The sequence below is a fragment of the Canis lupus genome, chromosome 5, assembly GCF_003254725.2.
Source record: "Canis lupus dingo isolate Sandy chromosome 5, ASM325472v2, whole genome shotgun sequence".
NCBI classification, from domain to species: domain Eukaryota; kingdom Metazoa; phylum Chordata; class Mammalia; order Carnivora; family Canidae; genus Canis; species Canis lupus.
In genome coordinates this window covers 64,092,140-64,119,164 of record NC_064247.1, presented here as the reverse complement: position 1 = coordinate 64,119,164, position 27,025 = coordinate 64,092,140, and the positions used below count along the sequence as shown (strand labels likewise).

The window sequence follows — 27,025 nt, the reverse complement described above, 5'->3', positions numbered from 1 at the left end:
CTGTCTCCATGTGATGGCGTTCTCCTCTGAGGGGACCTGAGACCTGGCAGGGGTGATGGCACCTTTGCAGGGCAGCACAGTGACTGAATAACATCAGTACCTATCTCGTGCAGGTGTTGCAAGGAGTCCTTGTTAACCAGAGTAGTTTCCAGTTACCTATCTCAGGACTTGGGGCTACATCTTCCCAGACTGGTGTGCACGTCTGCTGTTCTGAATAGCAGTCCCTTCATCCAGGTTTGCAAGGCATGCAGGCTGCCCCAAACCCATCCTCAAGCCACTGTGCCTGCGTGGCGGCTAGGCAGAGCCAGGGTAGCTTCAGTGCCCATCCCAGGGGAAGGCTGGCACTGGAGCAGGGCTTGAGCTGGATCCCTTGTGGCACATGGTGCCCAAGATCCTTTGAAACCAAAGCTGGTTTCTCCACAAATGACACTAAGGTGGGAGCTCCCAGCAGGGCCTGCTGTGATGAGGAGTTGGGAGGGTGTCTGGATGCTTCAGCTGTGCAAGTACAGGTCTTCACTGACCTGACCACTAATGAATGACGTGACTTTGTACCCAGCAGCCACATCACTGGTGTCCTGACCCAGGACCTGTGCTGTCACTTGGGCTTGTTTGGAACCAAAGCCGGAGTAGGTTTTCATCTAATAGATGATTTGAAAGGCTCTTCATTTCTTGTACATCCAAAGCGAACAGTTGAGCTGCTTACTTCCACGCTCTTGTGTGAGGGTCAGCAGAGGTGGAGATTTGAGTTGAGGAGCCTAAGCTCTGTCCCTGACAGTCCTGTGCAGAGGGAATGAACTGGTGCTGCATCTGGATGGCTAGTGGTGGCCATCCTGCCTGGTTTGTGTTGAGAAACCTGGTGAGCTCGACTAAGCTGGACATGGGCTGGGAAGCCCACACCTCTGGGGCAGTGGCCCCTGTGCTCCAGCCTTGGAGTGAAGGGAAGAAACACGGGGGGCCCTTAGATGTTGCTTCACCTTCGCTGTACGTCTTCTGGCATTGTGCCACCAGGACAAAAGGCCTCTGCAGGTGTGCGGAGCATCAGGAACAGGCCAGGCACCTGCTGTTGGTGAGTGCGAGTGTGCTGGAGAAAGGCGGGGTGGGGGACCCCTGTTTTAGGACTCTGTTCATTGGGTTGTCGGTGGCGGTGGCAGCTGTGCTAGATCATCTTGACTAGTCTGATCCCCTGAGTTCCTTCCACTCAGCTCGGCACCCTGGGTGTTTGGGAAGCAAGACGGGCCTGCACCCAGCAGGTGAACTGGATGTGCCATCTGATGAAGCCAGGCAGGAAGTAGGCCTGATCCCATGCACCTGGGCCATGAACCACACTAGAGACAGATTGAGAGTGAACTCCACACCTGGTAGGGATTCAGGTACCCTAGGGGGCTGGAGCCGTCCCCGGCCCTGCCAGCATTGCTCTGTGTGTGTGGCAGCTCCGTGGCAGCACCACCAGGAGGAGGCGTTCCTTTGCCCACTTGCCATTCCCTGGCATTAGGATTCGGGCTCCTGGAAGATTTCCCCTTGAGTCTGGGCAGAACCGTTTCTGGGAGAGGTGGCTCCTGACCCCGCCATGTGTCTCCTGAGGCGGCAGAAACTTGGCCAGCCTTGAGGGAGCAGCCACTTGTGAGGGACACAGCAGTGAGAGGATGGGCCCCTATGCCATCTGGGTGAGGAGCTGAGTTCCGAGGCGGCCTCTGAGAAGCCCCTGAGCAGGGAGCCCAGCTGTGGTCTGCTTTGATTGGGAGTATGATTTTAGCACTAGTGTACGGTGACTGGAAAATGAATACAGGCCCCGATCCCTTTATCCCTGTCTGCCCCTGGGTGGAAGTCCATTAACAGGCGTGGGCTTCCTATGTGGAGAAGCAGGCAGGATCTGACACACAGGTGGTTCCACTTGTTAGCACCATATTCTGGGTTACAGGTGCCTTCTGGGGCCAGATTCCCAAAGTGGGTACGCGGGTGTTGCCAGCAATGCCCTCAGCGGCCAGCAGGGGTGCTTGGGCTTGCGCTGCCCACAAGATGGCTCATGGGGCACATTTCTCTGTTAAAATAGATAAAATTGTATTTTTTAAAGGAAGAATTAACATTAATTTCCATTTGCTTGAAACCGTTGTAAAAAAAAAAAAACAGAAACCGTTGTAATTTAAAGGAAAACTTCAATTGTTTGACATTATTTAGGCTTTTTCCCACTTAACCTCAGTTGGAGCCAGAGAGAAGGTAGAGGTCCGTGTAAAGGGCTAAGGGTTCCTTTCTTGTGTCTCACGTTTGTATTTTCATTTGTAGGTAGTTGTACCCATCGTGTTTTCTCCTATGGTTTCTAGGTGTTCACTTAGTTACATTTTTTCTTTCCTTTTTTACATTTTTAAAAGATTTTATTTATTCATGACAGAGAGAGAGCCAGAGACACAGAGGGAGAGAAGCAGGCTCCATGCAAGGAGCCTGATGTGGGACTCAATCCTGGGTGTCCAGGATCACACCCCAGGCCGAAGGTGGTGCCAAACTGCTGGGCCAGCAGGGCTGCCCATTTTTTATTTTTTCTAAGTTAGAAAAGTCCTCTTTGTTTAAAACGGAGAAGAGAGAAGAGCATAAACAGAAGAGAAAGTTGTCCCTTTCCGCCTCCACCCACCTTCCACACCCCTAGAATGACTTCTGCCCATGATAGGTTACATAAAGTTATGTTCTCATATAGATACCTGGGTCTTGGGGTGGCTGGGTGATGCTGTCAGTGAATCTCAGTGTTTGGTTTTGGGCTTTTTTGTGGGGTTTTTTGTTTTTTTTTTGTTTTTTGTTTTTTTTTTAATCTCAGGGTTGTGAGATCGAGCCCTGCATCAGACTTGGGATTCTCTCTCCCTCTGCCCCCCTTTATGTGCTCTTGTGCTCTCGCTCTACGTAAATAAATCTTTATATATGTTTTTAAAGGTTTTTATTTATTCATGAGAGATACAGAGAGAGAGGCAGAGATACAGGCAGAGGGAGAAGCAGGCTCCATGCAGGGAGCCCGATGTGGGACTTGATCCTGGCCCTGAGCCAAAGGCAGACGCTCAACTGCTGAGCCACCCAGGGATCCTTTTCTAAGTAAATAAATCTTTAAAAAACAAATGAGGGATCCCTGGGTGGCGCAGCGGTTTGGCGCCTGCCTTTGGCCCAGGGCGCGATCCTGGATCGAATCCCACGTCAGGCTCCCGGTGCATGGAGCCTGCTTCTCCCTCTGCCTGTGTCTCTGCCTCTCTCTCTCTCACTGTGTGCCTATCATGAATAAATAAAAATTAAAAAAAAAAAAAAAAAAACGAAACATCGGGGTATTTTGTGTTGTTTTTTGGGGGAGCCTTTTGTTCTTATGAAAGCAAATGGAGGTGCACCTGGCAGGCTCAGTCAGAAGAGTATGTGATTTTTTAAGGATTTTATTTATTTGAGAGAGACGGTGAACAAGAGAAAGAACACAAGCAAAGGGAGAAGCAGACTGCCCGCTTAGTAGAGAGCTCAACACCAGGCTTGGTTCCAGGGTCCCGAGATCATGACCAGAATCGCAGGCAGACGCTTTACTGACTGAGCCACCCTGGTGCCCCTGGAATGCTCTGTTTAAACTTGTATTTTTTTATTTGTTTAGAAGCTAAGGCTATCATGTCATATTTGTTGGCAAATTATCTTTTTTTAAAAGATCTTATTTATTCATGAGAGACACACAGAGAGGCAGAGACACAGGCAGAGGGAGAAGCAGGCTCCATGCAGGGAGCCTGATGCGGGACTCGATCCCGGCCCCGAGCCAAAGGCAGACACTCAACTGCTGAGCCACCCAGGCGTCCCTAAATTATCTTTTTTTTTTTTTTTTTTTGGTTCATCTGTCATGTTCATTTTTCTATTGTGATGTTTGTCATTTTCTTGAATTGCACCAGCTCTTTGCATATTAAGGAAATTTGCCTGTTGTCATATGTTGACAGATTTTTTTTCCAGTTTATTCTTTTCCTTTTGAGTCTTGCTTATATCTTTTTAAAAATCTCTTTTGAAAAGTAGTCTCTGCACCCAACATAGGGCTCGAGCTCATGACCTGGTGATTGATGAAGAGTCAGATGCTCTGCCAACTGAGACAACCAGGCTCCCTGAGCCTTGCTTGTATCTTGAACATGTGGGCTGGAGCTGAAATGAGGTGCTCTCTTTTAAGAGACAATGTGGTATAGTAGGAAGACCACTGCTTGGCCCCTGTAGCGGACATTAGTTATTCTTTTGACTCTTTGGCATCAGAATTCACATTGTGAATTTTTTTTTAGTCTTGGGAGAAGCAGAATTCCATGCTTTTGTAGGAGCTGAAGGCACCTTACTCTCTGCTCCACTTCCTGTAGCAGGCCGGGTCTCCTTAGTGCCGCAGCCTCAGCATCTGCTCCATGGGGGTGGGCATCATCCCCACCAGTTCCAGGGCTTTCCCAGTGTTTGGTCATTTGTGGCTCCATCAGCCACAATCAGTCTTCAGTTGCTCAGACTGACCAGACATATGAGCATGCTGGCCCAGGTTTGGATCTGGGCTGCCTGGCACCGACCAAGGGACTTTCAACAAGCAGCAAGTGCCAACCAAGTGGGGGGAGGGTGTTGGGCCCCAAAGGTAGCAGAGCCTGATAATGGGGCAGACAGATGGGCAGCACGCCAGGGGAGGCAGAAGGTGACATGAAGGGCGAACATTCCCTCAAGTATATCTAGCTCCTACTGTGCACCAGGCATGATCCCTGGCTGCAGGGCAAAGCCGGCCATAGCACAGCCCTGCCTTCACAGGGCTTTCATTCAAGAGGGTCCCAGATACAGGCTCTGGCGGACCCCTCATCCCCTGCTGTAGTGTCCTGCACACATGTCTGCCTCATGGGGCTCTGGGAGGGGACATCAATAATGAAAATAAGGGGGTGCCTCAGGTCTCCGTGGGTGAAAGTCTGCCTTGGGCTCAGGTCAGGATCCTGGGGTCCTGGGATGGAGTCGCACTTTGGGCTCCCTGCTCAGCATGGTGGAGGGGAGGTTCTGCTTCTCCCTCTGACTGCCCTTCCCCCAGTTCATTCTCTCTCTCCCTCTCTCTCTCAAATAAAGTCTAAAAAAAAAGAAAGGGGCCAGGCACAGAATCCCTTGCCAGCAGTGCCTGCCAGCAGTGCCAGCAGCTCCTCTCTCTCCCCTAAGTGTGTCTTCTCCATGTGGTTCTAGGACAGGGTAGAGCAGGGGGTACAGAGTACCTATTGAACACCTACTGCATGCTAGGCCCTGGAGGTGCCCTTAGGTAAACTAGAACCAGAACACAGCAGATTCAAAGCCCATGGGATGGGGAAGGGCTGATGGGGGCAGGGAGCGAGTGCTGGCCAGACAGCCATAGAGGGCCCAGCCCAGGGCTGCCAGCAAGGACCTGTTGCCAGGCTACAGGAGCACTGTCTGGCCGTCCAGGCCCTGGAGAAGGGCCATGGGCATTGGAAGAGTGGACTGGCCTTCCAGAGTCTCAGACCCACTGTCCTGGGAGTGGAGGCCCCTATGCCTCCACCCACCTCCTCGGGGCTGCCCCTCCAGAGTGCTGAGGTCCACTTCTGAAGGACCTGGTCACAGGCACTCGACTGCTGCCAGGGGGCCACGTGGGGCATCAAGTAGGTGTGTGTCAGACCCGGCTCCCTAGTACTCAGCTGCAGGGCTGTGGTTGGCCCCTCCTTTCCATGCCTGTTTTCACTGTTGCAGGGGGACCCCAGATTCCAGAGTGTTGGGGGACAGATAGAAGGCAGCTGAGCACCTGGTTAGTCCTGCCCTGCTGAAAAGTTCCCCAGAACTGGGTCAGTGATGAAAGGGACAGGATACAGAGGCAGTGTCAAAGCACCGTCCAGGTGGCCCTTACCAAGAATATCATCAAAAGCCCCCGGATCAGTCAGGTGGGAAGAAAACCAGGACGTCCATCAGTTGGAGACATCAGCCCTGTGGACCCTGCTCCCACCCTGACCCACACTGCCGTCACTGCCTCAGGGACCTGCGGGCAGCTGTGTCCTCATGGCCCCCTGCTCCTACTCTGGCCCTATGGTCCCTGACTGCTGACCTCATGTCCTGGTCAAATGCTGCCCCTGACATGTGCTTGCTTCCACTTGGACAGAGCGAAGGACATCAGGCTGAGGTTAGGTCACACAGACATTAGATTGTCATAGCTCCTTCTGGGTTCTCCGTCTCCCAATGTCCTCCCGCGCCTTCAGCTCCCCAGCCCTGGGGAAGCAGGACAAGCGCTGAACACAGAAGGTCTCCTGGGTCTGGGAAACTCAGGAGGGGGACAGCTGGTTCTGGACAGCACCTGGACTGTGGCCCTGGGCAGGTGTCCTGGCTGCCCCATCAGACTGATGGCAAAGGGGCTCAGGTGGCCCTGCCCACAGCAAGTGCTCTGTGCCCTCCGAGTTGGCTGTGACTTTTCAGGGGGTGAGGCAATAGCAAAGCCACTGAGACACACTGGGGGTCAGGACGGGCCCAGGAAGGCTTGAGTTCTGCGTTCTGAGTGCAGGAGTGGCATCTAAGTAGAATCCTAGCTCTGTTCCCACTGTGTGACCTCAGGCAAACCATCACCCTCTCTGAGCTGTGGTCACCTCGTTGACATCACCTGCCTGGCAGGGACTCCAGCAGCCAGGGACTGAACAGGAGATGGCACCAAGGTAAGGGCCATGGTGCCCTTGGAGGTCAGGGCTCCTTGAGCATGAACATGCTAGTGCTCATGCACGTCTGCCTGTGTGTCCACGTCCTGTGTGTGTCTTTGGGGGGTGTGTGTAGAAATGTCCCACCAACCCCTGCCTCAGGCCCAGCTCTCAATGCTGAAATAAGGAGTGGCCCAAGATCCAAGGCCTAGCCAAGACCGCAGGCCTGTGTGCTTCTCCAGTCAGGGTGGCCCTTCTAGGTGTGACTATCTGATTTCTGAAGCAAGATAAATGCCAAATCTTACAGGAAAACAATCGAGAAGGTTGCAGATGTTCTGAGATGAAATTTTTCATCTTTTTCTTGGGAGGAAAGAAATAAAAGAGGAAGGTAGGTTTGCAACCAGCTTACAAAAGGAAGCACTAGCCAGACATATGGAACATATTCCCTTCCTGAAAATCCTGTTGGCACCACCTGCCCCAGCCCTGCTTCTACAGTGTCAACCTCCTGGCTTGCTGGGAGGTGAACTGCATCCTCGGTCCCGATGAGGAGCAAGACCAAGGGGTGGGGTGTGTGGCAGGTGGACCCTCCCCACCCCCGAGGCCCACACACGGGGACTTGCCCTGGGCCTGCAGCATGTCACTCATGCACAGGCCTTGCCTCACTTTCCAGGTACGGGACAGAGGTGCAGAGTGGTTCTGGAAGTTACTTGAGGCCAGTGCTGTGAGGCTAGAGCCCAGGAGCTCCCGGAGGGATGCTGGAGGCTGGTGGAGCCCCCCGTGGCTAGAAACACTAGCTGTTCGAAGCAAGACTGCCTCCTTGTTGCTCTAAAACTTCACGATTTGGAAGCATCGCAAGAGACACATGGGAGTTAGTTTGACACATTAGGAATGGTTGGTTCAGTCAGCTCGTCCCTCAGGTGACCTGGGCTGGCAGGTTCAGGGTAAACAGCTGCAGGGGTGAAGCAGTGGGTGTGGGGTGCCCCTCACTGATGGCGAGACCAGGCCGTGTCAAACATCTTAAAGGAACAGCTAGTGAGTATTTCAGGCCTCCTAGTCATGTGGACTCCGTGTCCCAGCCACTGAGCTCTGTCCTCGGGGCAAAACCAACTGCAGATGATATGTGAGGGACATGATGGATGGCCAGGTGTGTTCCAATTAAACTTTATTTACAAACAGGCAGTTGCCAGACTTGGGGCCTGGAGGGCTGAAGCTCCCTGGCACCCCACTGTAGGCCTACTTTTATTGAGGTAGAAAGTCAGTGTGCTTGGGCTTCTGAGCACCAGGACACCCTAGATAGGGCTCCCGGCAGCAAACATTGGTTCCTCACGGTCCAGGAGGCTGCACGCCGAGGACCAGGGTGCCTGCAGGAGCCTCTCCCTACCCTGCTGCGGCATCCTCAGGTGGAAGGGGCACGGGAGCTCTGGGGGCTCTCCTGGGTCAGGGCAATGATTCCACAGTGCGGGGCAGGATCTCCACATGTGGACTGGAGAGGGCACAAGTATTCCATCGTCGGCTTGAAAGAAGGCCATACAGGCTTGCTCATGACACAAGAAAGCAAGTGGTTACATAGCGCAAAGACTTTGTACCCCCCACTCGTCCCGCAAACGCGTCCTGAGCAGGTGCCAGGGGCCAGATGCCAGGCACAGCCCTGGGGCAGCAGACACGGCTGGGATGGGCCGCCTAATGAACAAGCTGTGGCTCAGATGCTGGAGGCAATAGTGGAGAAGGCTCACGAACAGATGCTCACAGAAACGGGGATAGAAGGCCACCTACCCGCACAGCAGCCGTGTCTGTGGCTGGGCGCTAGAACTTTCCTGCCCACGGGCCCCTCCACATTGTGTGACTCCAACAAGGACCTGTACTCTTCTTTGCCGAACAATAATAACAAAATGTATGAGCGAGGGTCTCGTTCCCGAGGCTGGCCACGGGAGCCGCCCCCCCCCCCCCCCCCCCCCGCTCCACTCATCAATCCCAGGACCCATGTGGGCTAACAGCGAGGAGATAGATGGCTCTACCACCCTGCTGCCTGTTCTGGGGACTTGGGAAGGCCACACGGGCCTAGGCATCACAGACCAGGGTTACAGGGAATCTGCTTTTCTGCGGTTCCTTGCCATGCACGCCGTCTGCCCTGGATCACACTGCAGAGGCAGCCACATCCTGGGAGTCTCCAACTGGAGACCCAGTGGGTCCGTGAAAAATCTCTGGACCTCAGATACTTGAACTCCCAAACTCTGAATTCTCTTTCCTCTCTCTCTGTCAGCGGAAATGTTGCCTGTTACTTCCTGTGGAGTAGCGTGTGTAGGGACTGCACCCACACCTGCAAGCCGTGTGCCCTAGGGCAAGTCACTGAGTTTCTGGGTGTGCCTTTTACTCATCTGTGAAATGGGGCTGTTGTGAGCATCACGTGGCATCACACCCTGCAATCAGCATGCAGTGTGCACAGCGGTGGCAGATCTATTTGCATCAGTTGCAGTGGTCAAGCCTGGAAGTTGAGCCTGGGGGAGCCAGTCGTCTGGGCAAAGCCTCCCGAGGAGACCAAGGAGCCTTCCTGTGTGGGGCCAGGTGCCCAGCTGAGCCCAGCTCCTTGCCCTTATTTCGCACCCTTATCCCCATGGAAGTTCACAGAGGCCAAGGAGCCTCTCCCAGGGTGCAGTTGGGGCAGGTGTCCTGGAGAAGCGGGTGCTGGGAGGCCTGGGGCCCTGTAAGCCCGGGAGCCACCACCACAAGCCACATGCATGGCTGGGAGGCTCAACCCTTTGACCCCTCTCAGTTCTGGGAGGCTGGGGCTGGGATCGATGCAGGGCTAGAGGGCCCACAGGAGCTCCAGACTGGTCCCAACAGAGCAGCTGGCCCTGGTCAGCTGTTTTCCACAGCTGTGTGCACCTGGGCCAGCTTCTGAGGAGTGTTACAGAGGCTGGAGGAAGCAGAATAAGGGGCCGCCGACTGGCCTCACATCCCTCTGTGTCTCACTGTCCCTTGCCTCTGGAGCCAGATGCGTGGACCGTGAGCCCCTGCGCTGGAGTCCAGCTCACTCAGCCAGGCGGCAAGGATTTTCCTTCTGCAAACTGGGCACCTGGTCTGTGCCTTCCAGATGTGCCGGGGCTGCAATCCCGCCATCTCACCGCCAGGGATGCTGTCCGCTCACGGGGACTCCCTGGCGGAGGCAGCCTGACCCATCCCGGAGTATACCTGTCGGGTCCTTATTGGGCCCTCTGACCCCATAATCTTCTGTGGTCCTGGAGGCCAAGGCTGAGCCCTGATCAGCCCGAGGACACAGAACCTAGCACACCAGAGATCCAGTCTCTGCTCCCCTGGTCCTCAGGCCCTCCCTGAGCTCTCTTCTTGTCCCCTGCCCCCTATGGCTTCTGGCCAGGTCTGTGCCCTATTTTTAGGAAAAAATTGGCAAAGAGAATGGGTTGGGAGGCAGTTTCTGCATCTGTTAACACCTCCTCTTCTGCAGAGCTTCCGTCAGGTGTTCCAGGGCAGAGTAGAGTGTTCCCCCCCCTCCACAGAGCTCAGGGCTGCTCCCATCTGGCTGAAGGGCAGAGGTATGGGTGGCAGGGTCCCCATGCACTGCCAGGTTGGGTTCTGACACCCAGGGCAGCGAGGGGCTATCCCTGCTCTTGGACTACAAGTTCTGGGGAAGCGGGGACCTGTCCCTTCATTTCCAGCGCCAGCCTGGGGTGGGGGCGCCCAGCACACATTAGGTGCCTGTGAAATGCCTGTTGATTGAGATGCTGCATCACCATGTGCCCTCGACATGGGGTCCAAGATGTGGGGAGGATCATGGGGATGTGGCGCTGAACTGGGGGTCCAGCTGCCCCCCTCACCTCACCAAGGGACCTGGAAGTTCTGGACCCTTACTGCCAGGCCCTGAGACAGCCAGGAGAGGACGCCGCCCCCACAGCCCATGGGAGTGCACCCAGTCTGGAGGGCGCCAAACCTCTGGGCTCTGGCCTCCCAGGAGGGAGCTTGAACCCTGGGAGCCCCAGGGGGACGCGGGAGCAGAGCTGGCTCAGGCCCCTCCCTGCCCCTGCATGATTCCCCCTCCTCTACCCTCCCCCCATCGCCCCTTCCCCGTCCCCTCCTCGGTCCCCCTCCCCGGCCACCCTTCTGCATTCCCCGCGTGGTGGCGGCCGCGGGAGCCACGTGTGTCGGCGCCCGGCGGGCGTGCAGGGAAGCGCGGCCACGCCTGGCCCGGCCATCATTCCCGAGCGGCGGCGGTGCCGGTGCCCACGGGAGCGGCCCCCCGGTGGTGTGCCCAGCTGAGTCCCCGAGCGCTGGCGCCGGGAGCATGAGCTCGAGCTGGGAGCGCGGGGCGGCGGCGCCCCCCGGAGTGCTGCCCGCGCCCTGCGCCTCCAAGGTGGAGCTGCGGCTGAGCTGCCGGCACCTGCTGGACCGCGACCCGCTCACCAAGTCCGACCCCAGCGTGGTGCTGCTGCTACAGTCCCAGGGCCAGTGGGTGCAGGTAGGGGGGCGACGAGGACCCCCAGACCGAGGTGGGTAGGGTGCAGGGCAGGCTCAAGGCTGGGGTGACCAAGTCTAGAGAATCCGTGTCCAGAAAGGGGGGTGACCAGAGCCCCAGGGAGAGAGAGGGAGCACCAGAGTGGGGGCGCGAGAAGGGTCCCACGTGGGGGTTCGATGCCTGCGTGAGGCACCCAGGCTTGACCGTGCTGGCAAGAGCGCAGAAGGGAGTGGGGGGTGCAGGAGAGAGTGGTGTGGCCGGGGGGAATGCAGAGCTGGCCTGGCCTGGGGGTCCCCCGCTGGCCTGCCAAGTCCTCATCCAGAGGGCAGAGGCACCAGACCTGAGATCCAGGGCAGGGAGCAGGAAGGGGCTGGTGGGGCTGCCGGGGGAGTGGGAAGCGGCTGAGTGAGGCCGGTGCGCTGGAGGAGCTAGAGATTTGGCCCCAACCCCCCTGGAGGGCTCCCAGCCTGTCGCCTGCTCTTCTGCCGTGGCACTGGGAGTCCCCAGCAAGCCCAGAGTGACCGGGCTGGGCTGGGTCAGCTCCACGGACCTGTTTCTCCCTTTGACACCCTCTGGTCTGGGGGGGGGGGGGCGGTCACTGGGGTACCTGTGTGGCCTGCTGCCCCTTGTCACCCCCGGCCCAACCCTCCCTGTGGGCCAGTTGGGTGACAGCTCAGAGGGCTGTGCATCGACAAAGCACTTTGTCTCCTGTGAGATGTGTGCTTCACCTCGCAAGACCAAGAAACGCCTGGTGTGGGCCAGTGAGGTTAGGGTTGGGGCCATGGTGGCATTGAGGGGTCCCTCCCCACGCTCTGGCACGCCCCCTGGCTTTGGTGGCAGTGCAGGGTTCTGGGTGGGGCAGTGGGTGGGGGGAGGACAACCCCCCCTGCACCATGTTCTCTGCTGGGGACCCGGGTTGGGGAGTTGGGCAGGACACGGGGGAGGCAGACACGTTGGCCCCGACCTTTGTGGGGCTGTCTTGGCAGCCCCAGTCTCCAGCTTCTTCAGCCTGGCTCTGCTCCCCCAGGTTGCAACCTCATGCTGTTCCTTGTGGTCTCTTGACCTCCAGCCTCCTGGGCTGCCGAACCCTGTCGGTCACGGACCGCAGAGGCAAAGGGGACACTGCAGCCCAGTGTCTGCGTGGTGGTGGGGACACTGGGAGGATCTGGAGCAGGGCTCTCTGTACCGTAAGCCGCCATTAGCTTCTGCTGCTTGGCCTGAGCTCTGTCTGGTGCAGATGTCCCTCGAGGGGGAACAGACCCTCCATCTGAGGATGTGGGGTTTGTGGACTTTGGAGGGTGGCAGACCTGCCTGCCTAGGCTGGACTGTGCTTTAGGGGCACGGGTTGGCCTATGTTGGAGGAAGAGCTGAACCCAGGAGGAATCTGGACCCCTACCCAGTCTCCCTGCCTGTCTGGCTGCAGGGAGATCTCCACTTGGCTTTGCCCAGCCCAGAATTCTGACCTGGCTCTGCCCTGACTTGGACTGCTTCTGCACAGGACCCCGCTGTTCTCCAAGCCTCCCCGGTTGTGATGGGGATAGAGCAGGCTGTTCTGGGCATGACAAGAGAAGCTGCAGCCTATGGCTAGCCTGGGCTGTGGGCCTTTCTCTCCAGGGGGGCAGGTGCCCAAGGCTCCTGGAAGCCCCCAGCAGCAGGAGGGAGCTGGAATCCTGAGGCCTGGAATGTGGATTGGTGGGGAGGTGGGGGGCCTTCCCAGGGTGCGGCCTGGAGCAAGCCCTCCAGGAGCACCTGAGGGCAGGTGCATGGACTCTGCGGGCCAGAGCTGGGGGCACAGGGCCCTGGGGGGCATCAGTGTGGAAGCTGCTGTCCCATGGGCCTCTCACCCTGGGCTGCTTGCAGGTGGACAGAACAGAAGTGGTCCGGAGCAGCCTGCACCCCGTGTTCTCCAAGGTCTTCACACTTGACTACTACTTTGAGGAGGCACAGAAGCTGCGTTTCGAGGTATATGACACCCATGGACCCAGCAACCTCGGCTGTCAGGATGATGACTTCCTTGGGGGCATGGAGTGTACCTTGGGGCAGGTGGGCATCTGGTCCCCTGGGGAGGGAGGGGTCAGGAGAGCACCCCTGGGCTAACGCTGAGTGCTGGCATGATGGCCTGGGTGGCGTGGGGATGGCCTGATGGAGAAGTGCCTCAGAGGTCCCTCTGGGACGAGCATCCTGCTCTGTCTCCATAGTGACTTCTCTTAAAAATTTCCTATTAGTTTTAAAAAGATGTGATTTTGAATGGGGTAGTGCGTTCATATAATTCAGCGTTTGGAGAGTATGAAAGGCATGTCATGGAATGTCTGCCTCTGGCCTTTTCCTGGACTTTGTGTTCTCATGTGATGAAATGAGTGTATATTTTTTTCTCCGTGTATATATTTTAAAACACAAACTACATACACTGTTCTGCAACTTGCTTTCTTCACTTTCATGGCATAAGAGAGCCGTTCCACCTAGGCACATAGAGGTGTCCTTGCTTCCCCTGCGGCAGACTGACCACCCCGTCCCAGGCTGCGGTCCTCAGGTGATGTCCTGTCCATTAGGTCTTCCATTCACAGCATAGCAAGAGCGCTTGCCCACTGCCACCCAGACAGCCCAGTGCCAGGTGGTGTGCTGAGTGTTCACGCTGCGTATTTCCCTCCCAGCATGTCAGGGGAGGGCTTCTTATTTACTGAGACATAATTTACTTACAATAGAACGTGTAGACCTTAAGGGTGGATATTGATGAGTTTAGGTACCTGTCTACCTGACCATCTCCCGGCTCACACAGAACATTTTATCACCCCATATATCCCCTCCTCTCCAGCCAATTCCTGCTAGTTTCGCCTGTTCTAGAAGTTCCTGTTCACGAATCACACAGTGTGTTCTCATTTGTGTCCGGTTTCTCTTACCCGACATGATGTCTGCATGACTCATCCCCATTGCCGTCTGGTTTGGAGCTGGTGGAGGGTGGATCCCTCTGTCATCCCCATTTTACAGATGACAGCACTGAGATTAAGTAGGGGCACAGCGCAGAGCAGGATTCCACCCAGGTGGCTTCCCACCTGCCCATCTCGAGCCTGGAAGGATAGCATGCACCATGGACACACGTGTAGACACACATGGAGAAATGCACAGACACACATGTATTGACCTGCATGCACAGACCCACATGCACACATGGGCACAAGTCCCTGGCGTGTGTAAATACATGGACACCTACAGAAACACGTATGGGCACACGCATGTCGAGGTAGGCATGGAAACTTTAGACAATGAAAAGTTCCATCAATAAGCGTGCTCTAAGCTGCTCACCAGGCCTGCGTGGCCATCAGGGGAACTGTGGACAGAGCTCAAGGTATGGACACTGGCTGCCAATCCCCGTCGTGTGACATGGAGAAGTCCCTCACCTCTGCCTGAACCTCCAAGCATCAGCCACCTCAGTGGATGGTTCTGGGGATCGAGAGAAGAAAGCACCTATCGACTGTAACTGGTTCACAAACCAGCTACCCCATTTGTCCTGATAGGAGAGCCCCGGAAATGGAGCCTATGGCTGGGGGAACCTGGGGAGACTTGGGCCATAGCCTCCCTCCCCTCGCACTCACACCCTGCAGAGAGCTTTCCCACCCCTGGGCTGTCTGTCTGGACACCAGGGAATGTTCCCATGTGCTTGGACTCTGTCAGCGAGGCAGCCCCTGCTGGGTGTGTGGGTTGGGAATGTCCTGTCTGCTGTGTGGACTTGGCTTCCTCTCATGGTCACCCCAGCTCCAGGAGCTGGGAGGAGGTGGGGCTAGGTGAGTGCTTATGAGCATCAGTGTTGCTGTCTCCATGGTAATAGTGTGTGTCTTCCTTGGCCAGCAGCGGGAGGTGTCCCCCTACGAAGGCATTGAACCTCTGGTAGTGGTGAGGGACTGTCATCATCCATCTCTTCTATAGACCAGGTGCCCCCCACCTCAGTCCTGCCCTCTGGTGAACAGGGGCCACTGGCTGCACACAGCTTCTCTGTGTCAACTCATGGGCCTCAGTTAGGGGTTTGTGGCCAGATGAGGGCAGCATCCCCGTGGGGCCAGGCGGGGGGTGGGTGGGGGAACAGGACGGAGGCACAGGCAGGGTGCAGCACCCGTGAGTATAGTGAATGATGGTCCGTAGGCTGCACGGCCCGGTGGACAGCTGTGGGCGGGTGACTCCAGTCTTGTCTCAACCCCTCTGCCTCCGGCAGCACCTCCCGGGAGTCCAGGCTAGGGCCCAGAACCGCTGGCCTCACGCTGGCAGGCGCTGCTCGAGGCACCTGGCTGCCCTGGGGCTAGGCCGGGGCTGCCCTGGGCTGCTGAGGGACCTGGCCGCATGTTTGCTCCTGCCTGGCTGTGGCACTGCTCTGCCTCCCGCCCCGGGCGTCACTTCCTCTCTGACGTTTCTTCTCCTGACACATGGGGCAGGCAGCTCCAGGAGGCTGTGGAGCTGAGCGCACTGGACAGGGAGAGGCCGTGGGGCCCTGGGTCCTAGGTTTGGAGGAGCCAGGCTGCCCAGGGTGACTGAGGACAGGGGCGGGGTCCCTGGGGACAGGGGCTGACCCTCCCTGACGGTTGTCACTCCCAGATCGTGGCCCAGAAGAAGATGACCCGGGCGCTGCTGCTCAAGTTTGGCAGGAACGCCGGCAAGTCCACCATCACGGTGAGGCCGCCTGCCCTCCTGCCCAGCCCCTCCGCCCTGCGGACCCCCGCCCCTTCCTCCATGCGTCCTGGAGGACAGAGGGGCTGCCTTCGGGCGTCCAGGTGCCTCCCCTGGGCCCGGCCTGCGGAGCTCGGAGCCGTGGCTTCCCCTCCAGGTGATAGCCGAGGACATCTCCGGGAACAACGGCTACGTGGAGCTCTCCTTCAGGGCCCAGAAGCTGGATGATAAGGTGAGGGCAGTGTCTGCAGGGTGGGGGTGGGGGGAAGGTGCTGACAGTGACAGTGACAGCAGCCCTTCCCCCGCTGGAGCCTTCCACTCTGAGGCCGCAGACAGGACTGGCCGCAGGGAGACAAGTGATAGGCTGAGTGAGAAGCGCGTGGAGCCATGTGCCCCAGGCAGGCTGCTCCTGTCACTGCTGCTCCTGTCACTGCCCTCTGCCATGACCCGTGTGCTGGGCCCCTTCCTGAAACACCTGTTGATGGTCATGCTCCCTATGGCAGAGGTGCTTGCGGCCGCATTTTATGATGGGGACATGTGCTCAGGGAGGTGGCCATCCAGACAGCGGAGGACCTGACTCTGAGCCTGGTTCTGTGGCTCCTCACACGGGGTGGGGACACCGAGAGCAGGGATCTGACCCCCTGGCCAGGGGGATGGAAGCCTGGGAGGTCGGCAAGTGGTGCTAGCTGAGGGCGTGCAGACACAGCTGGAGAGAGGGTGGGCCTGGGGATGCAAGTTACAAGGGTACTGGGGAGCCAGTGAAGTCTCTAGAGGGGAGGGCAGGGCCTTGCATCACTCTAAGAGGCTCTTGCCCTCATTTCATAACTAAGGAGATGGAGGCTGAACCCAGCAGAGCTGGGCCGGCTGCTCCCACTCCACTTAGCTAAACATGGCCTCTGCTCCTCCTACAGGACCTCTTCAGCAAGTCGGACCCCTTCCTGGAGCTGTACCGCGTCAACGATGACCAGAGTGAACAGCTGGTGTACCGCACAGAGGTGAGGGGTCCCTGCCTAGCGCCTGACATTTCCCACAGGGCTTTGGGGACAGGAATGAGAAGACAGGGAAAGGATCCATCTCCCTTTCCACAGGATCCAGCAGCCCTGGTGCCCTGCGTCCACCCGCTAGAACCCACCACTGTGTTCTGTTGTCCCTGACTGCAGGTGACACTCAGGGAGAGCACTGAGAGACTGTTTCCTTTTCAGATGCATTAATCTGAATAAACAAAAAGGCTATTTAAAGAAAGAGGGTCCAAGTGGTCCAGGAATGGGGCGGAAGCCTGGTCCTGCCTGGAGCCCAAGCCAGCACTCCCCCACCCCCTACTACCCCCCTCTACTCCTGGCCCCCAGGTAGTGAAGAACAACCTCAGCCCTGCGTGGGAGCCTTTCAAGGTCACCCTGAGCAGTCTGTGCAGCGGCCAAGAGACACGGCCTCTGAAGGTGGGGCAGCATGGGGGGCCGGTGGGGGCGGGGATGGGGACTCCAGGTGGGGGTCCCAGAGGGGCAGGCGGGCTGAGGGGGCCTGGGCTCCCCAGTGCCTCGTCTGGGATTACGACTCCCGTGGAAAGCACGACTTCATCGGGGAGTTCTCCACCACCTATGAGGAGATGCAAAAAGCTTTCGGGGAGGACCAGGTGAGCTGGGGCCCCTCTCCCCCTTCCCCCGAAAACAGGGTGGAAACGGGGTGAAAGCCTAGCTCTGGTCCTTCTGCAAAGGGTTCCCTGGGAGGAGCCACAAGGAGGCAGGTAGGGCACCTGCCGGAGCAGGATTTGCTCTGGAAACTCTTACTACTGGGAAAACCCAAAGAAGATAGGTGGTGACCACGCCTGCCAGGGGCCAGAGCAGGGACAGTAGTCCGCTCGGTACAGCAGCAGAAATGCAGTTCAGGGCTGGGGGTTTTGGGTTTTGTTTTTTTAAAGATTTTATCGATTTATTTGAGAGAGAGGGAGATAAAGCAGGAGCAGGGGGAGGGGCAGGGGGAGAGGGAGAGGCAGGCTCCCCTCCCCACTGAGCAGGGCTCCATCCCAGGACCCCGGGATCACGACCTGAGCTGAAGGCAGACGCTTCACCGACGGAGCCCCCCAGGTGCCCCTGGGCTGGGGTTTGAGGCCTCCCTGCCCCCTTGGGGTGGGTGTTGGGCCCTGGCACTCTGGGGTGGGGGTGTCTGCCTATCCCTGCCCCCCAGGCCCAGTGGGACTGCGTGAACGCCAAATACAAGCAGAAGAAGCGTCATTACAAGAACTCCGGGGTGGTCATCCTGGCAGATCTGAAGGTGAGCTGCGCCCCCTGCCTGCAGACACCCCACTCACCCTCAGTGGGCTGGGGGCTGGCTCCCACCGAAACCGCCCCTCCTGCAAGTCTCCCCATTGTCAGACGGACCCTCAAAGGCCTCCCATCCCAGAGGTCCAGTGGTCCCCAGTAATGGGGAGGGAGGTGAGGAGGGATGGAGGAGAGGAGGTGTCAGAGAAGGGAAGTGGGGGGGTGCTGGGGGTCGGGTGACCCTGGGGGGAGGGCAGCTCCCTGGGGCTCCAGCCTCAGTGCCTGGGTGTGGGGTGCCCCGGGTGGGCCCTGCTGACGCCCCTGCCTGGAAGTTCTACAGGGTTTACTCTTTCCTGGACTACATCATGGGCGGCTGTCAGATCCACTTCACAGTGAGTGCACAGGACCCTGCTCCCCGCCCTGCCGGCAGAACCTGGGGCCCTCCCCATCCTGGATGGGGCGGACAAGCATAAATGGGTACAGTAGGCACTTCTGCAGGGTCTGGAGGTCCTGCACACCCCCTGCCCAGGCTCTGGGTTCTTCAGGGGGCGACTTTTCCGATGCAGATGAAACAGGCACAGAGGGTCTCCCTCGGGAGGGGATGTAGCCAGGACAGACACAGTCACAGAAACCCAGGTGAGGAGAGAACAGAGTGGCCCCTGTTGCTGCCAGGGACAGCACCAGAAGCCACAGGCCCCTGCTGGTGTGGGGCTGGCCTGTAGCTAGAGAGCCTGGTGTCCCTGCCTGTGTGTCACCTCTTTGCTCATTCATGGACGCATGGGGTCATGTCACTCCCCTGAGCAGCAGCCACCATGGTCTGAGGGAAGTGGCCCAGCAGGGGAAGTCCTTGGGGACCCCAGCCCAGGGCTTGTATTCTCAGACCCTGCCTGGGCAGCGTGGCCGCAGAGACGGGATGGACCTGGTCATGGCCTTGGGTCCCTTCTGGCCACCCCTGCCCCGGGCCCAGGACACTGCTGGATGAGCCCAGGGCTCAGTGTGATGGCACTGTGGGCCATGGGCTGGCGTTCCCTGGAGAGGTGCTTGTTTCTGCCTGAGGATACAGGCTTCAGGGTCATTGGTCAGCACTGACGGATGCCCGCTGTCCCCAGGTTCCCCTCTGTCCTCCACCCCAGCAGAGCTGGGCCCTCGGAAGGCCCTGGAACTGCTCTCGTTTGCACCCCTTGGCAAGCAGCTCCCCACGGCTCATTCCCCTACTTGCCGAAGGGGGTTCTGGGTGCCTAGTCCAGCCCAGGTGAGAGAGGGGCCCCCAGCTCATGAGCCCGGGTCTCTGCAGGTGGCCATCGACTTCACAGCCTCCAATGGTGACCCCCGCAACAGCTGCTCCCTGCACTATATCAACCCCTTCCAACCCAACGAGTACCTGCAGGCCCTGGTGGCCGTGGGAGAGATCTGCCAGGACTATGACAGGTGGGGCCTGTCCCTCAGTCCCCAACCTGCCCTCTACCCTCTGCCTTGCCCTGCCCCCCTGACCTGACCTGTCCCCCTGACCCATCCCGTCCACCTGACCCACCTTTCCCCTCTGACCCTCCCTGTCCCCCCCGACCCACCCTGTGCCCCCCACCTGCCCTGTCCCCCTCCATCTTCCCTCTCTCCTGACCTGCTCTGTACCCCCCACCCTCCTTGTCCCCCACCACCCGCCTCTCCCCTTCCCCTTCCTGCCTCCCTGGCCTCCAGCACAGGCTTCGGCCCAGGGGGTGGGCACCATGACTGTATCCACCGACCAGAGGAAGCTGCCCAAGGACGGCTGGCAGTGCCTGGGCCACAGTGGGTGGGGCTCATTCCATGGGCTGGACCCTGGTGTCCTTGTGTGGCTCCTCCCCATGGGTAGTCCATCCCCTGAGGTGAAGCATGAGTCAGAACCCCCATGTGCTACGGTGGGGCTGCCCCTCACGTGTTCTCCTTCACACAAACATGGGGAGCGGTCTGTGGCCCACTTTACAGTTGGGTAAACTAAGATCATGGTGGGGTAGACCCCTCTGTGAGAGGGTGGGTGGCAGAGAGCTGAGGTACCAAAGGCAGGAGGCCGGTCCTTTCCAGGGTCAGGCTGTGGTCCCAGAGCACAGGCTTGGAGAAGGAGGCGGCGGCTCTCCCCACCACTGGAGGCCACTGTCTTCTTCGTGCACTGCCTAAGTGTCCCCCATGTGGTGCGAAGTGGGACTGGGCGCCCAGGAAAGTGTCAGGGTGGGCCTGGTCACACAGGGGTGGAATCGAGCCCCACTCTCTTGGTCCTGGTGGATACCTCCCCAAAGCACCCCCGTCCCTACCCCCGGGAAATCAGGGACCCCTGTGTGATGGGGCCACCTCTCTTCCAGCGACAAGAGATTTTCTGCTTTGGGGTTTGGAGCTCGAATCCCTCCCAAGTATGAGGTAGGAGAGCCTGGGGAGTGGGACCCCAGCCCCTTGTACCTGCTGGGGCCTCCAGGGCCACGCAGCTTCTCCCCAGCAGAGGCTGTCCTGGGTCCTGGGACCCCTTGGCTGCTGGGAACTGGTTCCTATGTAACAGGCAGTGGGCAGGTTGCAGGGACTCTGTGCTTCCTGCCAGAGAGGCTGACCTTGCTCACCTAGCACTAGTGGCCCTGGAGAGCTGAAAAGAAACTGTGTCCCTGTCAGGAGAAGGGGAAGGAGTCTGGAATCTTCCAGTTGCAAAGAGCAGTTCAACTGGCTCAAGTGGAAAAACATAGTGGCAGGAGGGATCTGTTGGTTTAGTGCTACTCAGAAGCCTCAGGCCTGCAGGGGCTGAGGGACAGGTCAGCCTGCCCTCTGTTCCAGGTGACTCCCTCCATGAGACTCTGTCCACACGGGGGCTCCAGGGGCTGCAAACCTACCTACCTCAGTAGGTATGGGGTGGGCGTCCTGGAGGGGTAGCCTAGCTGAAGCCCGTCTGTACCCACCCAGGTGTCCCACGACTTTGCCATCAACTTCAATCCCGAAGACGATGAGTGTGAAGGTAGGGGCCTGAGGTGGGCCTGGGGGGGTGGGGTAGTGAACCCACACCCGGCTCACGCTCCTTCCCCCACAGGAATCCAGGGTGTGGTGGAAGCCTACCAGAACTGCCTGCCCAGGGTACAGCTCTATGGCCCCACCAATGTGGCTCCCATCATCTCCAAGGTGGCCCGCATGGCAGCGGCCGAGGAGCACACTGGGGAGGCCTCCGTAGGTACCTGGGGCAGGTGGTGCAGTGGGAGCCAGTGTACCAGAAGGTGGTGTGTGCCGCTGGGGGACCAGGGCATGGGGGCCGTGGTGTGTGGGCTGGGGCAGGGAGGTCAGGGAGGCTGAGGTGCAGAACTGGGGAGCCCTGGGGATGCAGGAGGGCCCTGAAGCTTCCTCCCCTCTTCTCCCTCCTGGTCCCTCCCTCTCTTCATGTGTGTTTGTTACTACATTACTTCCTTCTGAACCATTTGAGAGTTGGAGCTGGCCTCCTGACACTCCTCTTGCCACAGCGGGGACATTCTGTGCACAAGCACAGCTCTGCTTTCAAGCCCAGGGCCTTGAAGGACACCCCTTCTTATCTCGCCCTTCCCATGTGTCCATGTTTGCCCGTGGCCCTGGATCCGCCTGGGGTCCTGGGCTCTTGACCCACACTGTCCCTCAGCCTTACTCTGTCCTTGTGACTTGCCATTGGCCAGACACCAGCCAACCATCCTCCCATGGCTTGAACTGGCTCTCACCCCGTGTTGGGGCTGCCATACATCCTCACTTTCTCTCCCAGGCCCAGAAGGCCCAGAATCCGAGGGTTGCAGCCTCCTGCCCTGTGACCTTTAATGCTTTGCTGTGTGTTTCCTGATTTCTGTGTGTTCTCTTATATAATCATAGTACAAATACCAATTTCAGGAAATTTAATTTATTTTTATTATTTTTTAAATATTTTATTTATTTATTCATGAGAGGCAGAGAGAGAGAGAGAGAGAGGCAGAGACACAAGCAGAGAGAGAGAAAAGCAGGTTCCATGCAGGGAGCCTGATGTGGGACTTGATCCCAGGTCTCCAGGATCAGGCCCTGGGCTAAAGACAGTGCTAAACTGCTGAGTCCCCCGGGCTGCCCCAGGAAATTTAATTTAGATAGAGTACTTTAATCTATAGGATATATTCCAATATCATTACCTTCCCAGTAATAACTCCATAGCACTATTTAAAAAAAATTTTTTTAAGATTTTATTTATTCATGACAGACACAGAGAGAAAGGCAGAGACACAGGCAGAGGGAGAAGCAGGCTCCACACAAAGAGTCTGAAGTGAGACTAGATCCCTGGACTCCGGGATCATGACCTGAGCCAAAGGCATCTAGATCCTCAACCACTGAGCCACCAGGTGCCCCAGTTCCGTAGCACTATTATTTCTGGCACAGGATCCAGTCAGGATCAGAAATAGCAGGCACCTTCCCATATGACTTTGAAGCAAGTCCCAGACACATAACCATCTCTGAATATCACCGTAAGACTCTAGAAGAGGTGAAATCAAGCCCCAGCGCCATGAGCACACCTGAAAGACCACAGTAACTCTGAGGCATTTAAATATGAATATGAAATATTTAGGTAGCATGCACATGTCCAGCTGATGGTCCTTACCGGCAGAACTGGGGTAAATGGCCCCCAATGGGATTGGTGTATAGCCGCAGGGGAACCTGGGCTGTGTGTCCTGTCGGGTCTCCTGGTCTGGAGTTGGCTGACCCTGCCCTTCAGTGGCATTCAGCGCCCTCTGGTCTGATTCCTGCAAACAGGGGCCAACTTCCCAGGAGGTGGTGGGCGTGTCCCCCGGTCCCTCTCAGTCCTTCCTACCTCCTGGAGCCTCTGTCTTAACCGAGACACTTTTGGGGAGGTTTTTGTGGGCTGTCCAATAACATCCCCCGGAGCAGCGTCGGTACTGTGGGGAGGTGCTGGGTGACCTGGGACCCACTGCCCGTCTCTCTCCGTCCTGAGGGGAAGCAGTGTGACTTCCTGGGACTGGACCACAGTCCACTGCTCCCTGACCCTGGGAGGCCTATGCTCTGTCTGGGAGCCCAGTGTTTGAATATTGGGCACAGCTCCGGGCTGCGAGGTATCCGTGGCACTGGAACTAGTCTGGGTGGCAGGAGGAGGTCCAAGAGCTGGGCTAGGTCCAGCCAGGGGTCCCCAGACTGTCAGTCCTCCTGTGGGTCTGGGGCTCAAGGGGGAGGTGGGGTTGGGGTGGCAGGGGCCTCTTGGCAGAGGTGACCCTGCTGGACTGCCCCTGGCTCCTTGCCCTCAGATGCTGTTGCAGTGCTGGTGCCCACTGGGCCAGGGGCTTCTTTTTTCTCCTCTTTGTTTTCTCTTGTCCAGATTTTCAGTACTGATTTTTAGTAGTTCTGTTTTTATGAGGGGGTTGCTTGCTTTGTTTTGTAAAGATTTTATTTTTTAAGTAATCTACACCCAGTGTGGGGCTTAGACTCACGACCCTGAGATCAAGAGTTGCATGCCCCATCGACCAAACCAGCCACCCAAGGTGTTTTGAGAGAGAGAGAGAGAGAGAGAGAGAGAGAGAGAGAGAGAATGCATTGGGGCTGGGCAGAGGAAGAGAAAGAATCTTTTTTATTTATTTTTTTTTTTTTAAGAGAGAGAATCTTTAGCAGATTCCACTCTAACTGCGGAGCCCAACATGGGGCTGAATCTCAGGTCATGACCTGAGTCAAAATCAAGAGTTTTTGGTTTTTTTTTTAAAGATTTTATTTATTTATTCATGAGAGACCGAGAGAGAGGCAGAGACACAGGCAGAGGGAGAAGCAGGCTCCATGCAGGGAGCCTGACGTGGGACTTGATCCCAGGTCTCTAGGATTACGCCCTGGGCCGAAGGCGGCGCCAAACCACTGAGCCACCCAGGCTGCCCAAAATCAAGAGTTAGATGCTTAACCAACTGAGCCCCAAACTCATTGTTTTTTTTTTTAAGATTTTATTTATTTATTTATTTATTTATTTATTTATTTATTTATTTATTTATGAGAGACACAAAGAGACAGGCAGAGACATAGGCAGAGGGAGAAGCAGGCTCCCTGAGGGGAGCCCTATGCAGGACTCAATCCCAGGACCCCAGGATCATACCCTGAGCCGAAGGCAGACAACCTCTGAGCCACCCAGGTGCCCCTGTTCTTTTTTTTTTTTTCAACAAAGGAAATGGACTCTTCTTTGAAACAAGTCCCAATGTGTCTTTGTGCTGATGTCCTGAGCACTTGGCCAGGCTGGACCAGAGTGTGTCCTCTCTAAATCGTTCCTTGGATCCCAGTGTCCCTTTGGGGTACGGGAGGCCATGTCCACCAAGAGCCCACAGGTTCGTCCTCTGGCCTCAGGCCTGGCTTCAGACCCAGGCTCCACCAGCATCAGCCTGTCCATCTCTAAGAGGCAGAGGCGGGACAGGTTGGGAGACGGAAGCTCAGCACCCAGCACAGAGTGTGCCACAGTACGTGAGCTCCTGATGTATCACGGTTGTGATATATTACACTTTAACAAAACACAATTTCAGAAAAGCCTGAAAACCACCAGCTAGAGATGTCTGCAGTGGGTCCCAGGCTGTCTGGGGGAGGGGAGCTGGTTGGGGCCTGGAGGCTGCCTGGGGGGTGGGTACGGCCCGGAAGGGCCCCCAGGCAGCCCTAAGGGCCCGAGGAAGGGGTGGGGTCCCGTGCACACTCTCTCCCTGTTCCCCCAGCAATACTACATTCTGCTGGTCCTGACCGACGGAGTGGTGACCGACATGGCTGATACGCGGGAGGCCATCGTGCGCGCCTCCCACCTGCCCATGTCCATCATCATCGTGGGGGTGGGCAATGCTGACTTCACGGATATGCAGACCCTGGACGGGGACGATGGTGTCCTGCGCTCCCCCCGGGGCGAGCCCGCGCTCCGTGACATCGTGCAGTTTGTGCCCTTCCGGGAGCTCAAGAGTGTGAGTGCTGGGGAAAGTGGGGGTCAGGGCCTCCACTCAGGCTCCCAGGCAGGAGCAGGACTTCAGCTGCTTTCCAGCATCTACAAACCCGCCCATTTTGAAAATATCGAACCTACTCACAGGAGAGGAGGCAGCTGGTGGGCTCCCCCGAGGCTCTCCAGGCAATTTCAGACCCTCTGTGAGACACACAAAGGACGTTCATGGCCTGTGGACATACTCGTGGGGCTTTATGGGGCCAGGGGAGGGGGCAACCCACCTCCTTCCTGTCTTAGGCTTGCCCTGGGTGTCCGAGGGGTGGCACGACGACCACGTGGGTGCAGGTGCCACTTGGGACAGTGCCTGGAGCCCAGCGAGGCCCCCACCCCATGCCCACAGGTGTGGGGCACTGCAGCCTCGTGTTCTTAGGTCCATATCCCTTACAAAGTCTCACCTGGCCACCAGGAGACTTGCTGGTCAGCTGAGGGACAGGTTCCAGCTCTGCTAGGCGGTGGTGACCACAGCTCCAGGGATGAGGCTGGGATACAATCACCTGGGGGGCAAGAGGGTCGAGAGAGCCCCCAGCTGTAACCATGTTGTCCCCGCTCTGCAGGCATCCCCAGCAGCGCTGGCCAAGTGTGTGCTGGCCGAGGTGCCCAGGCAGGTGGTGGAGTACTACAGCCACAAGGAGCTACCTCCGAGAGGCATCAGCACCCACACCCACGAGGCCTGCCCCCAGAGGCTGGGGCAGCTGGGAGTGCAGCCAGTCTCTGTGTCCAGCACCCTGGAGGTCCCTTAGACACCCCATCTTCCAGAGTCCTCCTGTGCCCACCTGGACCCACCTCTGACCCCCTGTGACCCTGTTGCTTGGGCTAGCCTCCGGGACCCTCAAGGCTGAAGGTTGGACAGATCCAGGCCTGGAGATCCCCGAAACAGGAGCTGACGGTGTGGAGTGTCACGATGGCCCCCATGCCTGGCTCTGCTCCAGCCAGGCGGTGTAGAATGGTGGAGTGGGGAGGCCTGGCAGCTCAGCCCCCAAAACGAGGGGAAGCTTTCGGCGTGGGGTATTCCTGCTTTGCACCTGATCTTCACTGAGGAGGGTCCTGCGTTCCAGTTATGGAGGAAACCTTGAGATGCCCCTAGATGCCCTCGCCCCTGGTCAAGATGCCCCTGGTCAAGATCCCTCTGTGCCCCCTGCCTTCCTCCCCAGGTCTCTGCTCCCTCCAAACTCAGCACCCAGGCCTGTGGAGTCCGCAGGTGGGGCTGAAGCAGAATAAAGTGTCATGTCCATCCTCAAAGCAGTTTGAGCCTTTACTGTGCCCACACTGGCCTCCCCACCCCTGCAGCACAGGACTGCACCCTCTGGAGGGCTGGAGAAGGCAAGCTTGCCCCTTCCCATCCCCCACACTGGGACAGGGAGCCTCTTAGCCTCAGGCCCTCAGGGTCCTTCCTGGACTGAAGGAAAGATCCTCTCAGGAATGTAAGGGTGCCAGGGGGCAGTGCTCCATGGAAGGAAGGGCCAGAGGGTGCCGTGGCTGCCCCCACCCTGAGTGGCCTCCCCTTGGCCTTCTGTGACCCACTGCCTGTAATCAGCATCTGCCAGGCTCCAGTGGGGAGAGGCTGCCAGGCAGGGACGCAGGTGCCTTTAGCCTGCAACTCGGCTTTGCAAGGACCTACCATGCTACACACTGTCAGGGGAGGAAGTACCACACTTCCAAAGCCTCCCAGCCCTGTGGGGTGTGTGTGTGTGTGTGTGTGTGTGTTGGAGGGGGGGCTTCTTATTGAGATTTTCCTGGAAATATCTTGTCTGGGAAAAACAAGCTGTTCTGACCCTGAATCTAGTCCCTCCCATCCACTTGCTCATCCTCCATCCCTCCATCCCTCTATCCACCAATGTATCCATCCATCCACAATTCTATCCATCCACCCATCCATCCATCCACTCTTCCATTCATCCATCCACACTTCCCTCTCCCCATCCAGCCCTCCATCTATCCACCCAACATCCATCTACCCATCCACGTTTCCATCCATCCACCCATCCTCCCTCCCTCCTTCCCTCCCTCCCTCCATTCACCTGTCCATCCAATCATCCATCCATCCATCCACCCGTCCATCCGTCCATCCATCTATCCATCCGTCCATCCACCCATC

General features: G+C 57.6%; 1 protein-coding gene and 1 long non-coding RNA gene across 10 annotated transcripts; one reads left to right on the top strand and one right to left on the bottom strand.

The window, feature by feature from the left end:
- Window positions 1-27: 27 nt before the first annotated feature.
- On the top strand, window positions 28-26,169 carry CPNE7 (copine 7). Of its 8 annotated transcripts, none has more exons than XM_035715825.2 (15): window positions 28-1,066; window positions 12,940-13,041; window positions 15,661-15,735; window positions 15,890-15,964; window positions 16,644-16,727; window positions 17,079-17,168; window positions 17,264-17,362; window positions 17,914-18,000; window positions 18,320-18,379; window positions 19,282-19,415; window positions 20,321-20,375; window positions 20,904-20,955; window positions 21,028-21,161; window positions 24,659-24,895; window positions 25,485-26,169. In XM_035715825.2, exons 1-15 carry the CDS (start codon window positions 791-793, stop codon window positions 25,668-25,670), a joined length of 1,746 nt encoding a protein of 581 aa, XP_035571718.1. In that variant the 5' UTR covers window positions 28-790; the 3' UTR covers window positions 25,671-26,169. The 8 variants fall into 8 exon arrangements, with proteins under 8 accessions (XP_035571718.1, XP_025282913.1, XP_025282915.1 ...); XM_025427128.3 differs by having other exon boundaries at window positions 12,940-13,122; XM_035715826.2 differs by lacking the exon at window positions 28-1,066 and adding an exon at window positions 10,802-11,082.
- On the bottom strand, window positions 23,908-27,025 carry LOC112646839 (uncharacterized). 2 transcript variants are annotated; one of them, XR_003127919.3, is made up of 4 exons: window positions 26,949-27,025; window positions 25,326-25,424; window positions 25,016-25,071; window positions 23,908-24,347 (listed from the first exon to the last, which is right to left on the bottom strand). It is a non-coding gene; the product is annotated as an uncharacterized LOC112646839 (long non-coding RNA). The 2 variants fall into 2 exon arrangements; XR_004815585.2 differs by lacking the exon at window positions 26,949-27,025 and adding an exon at window positions 25,714-25,851 and having other exon boundaries at window positions 23,909-24,347.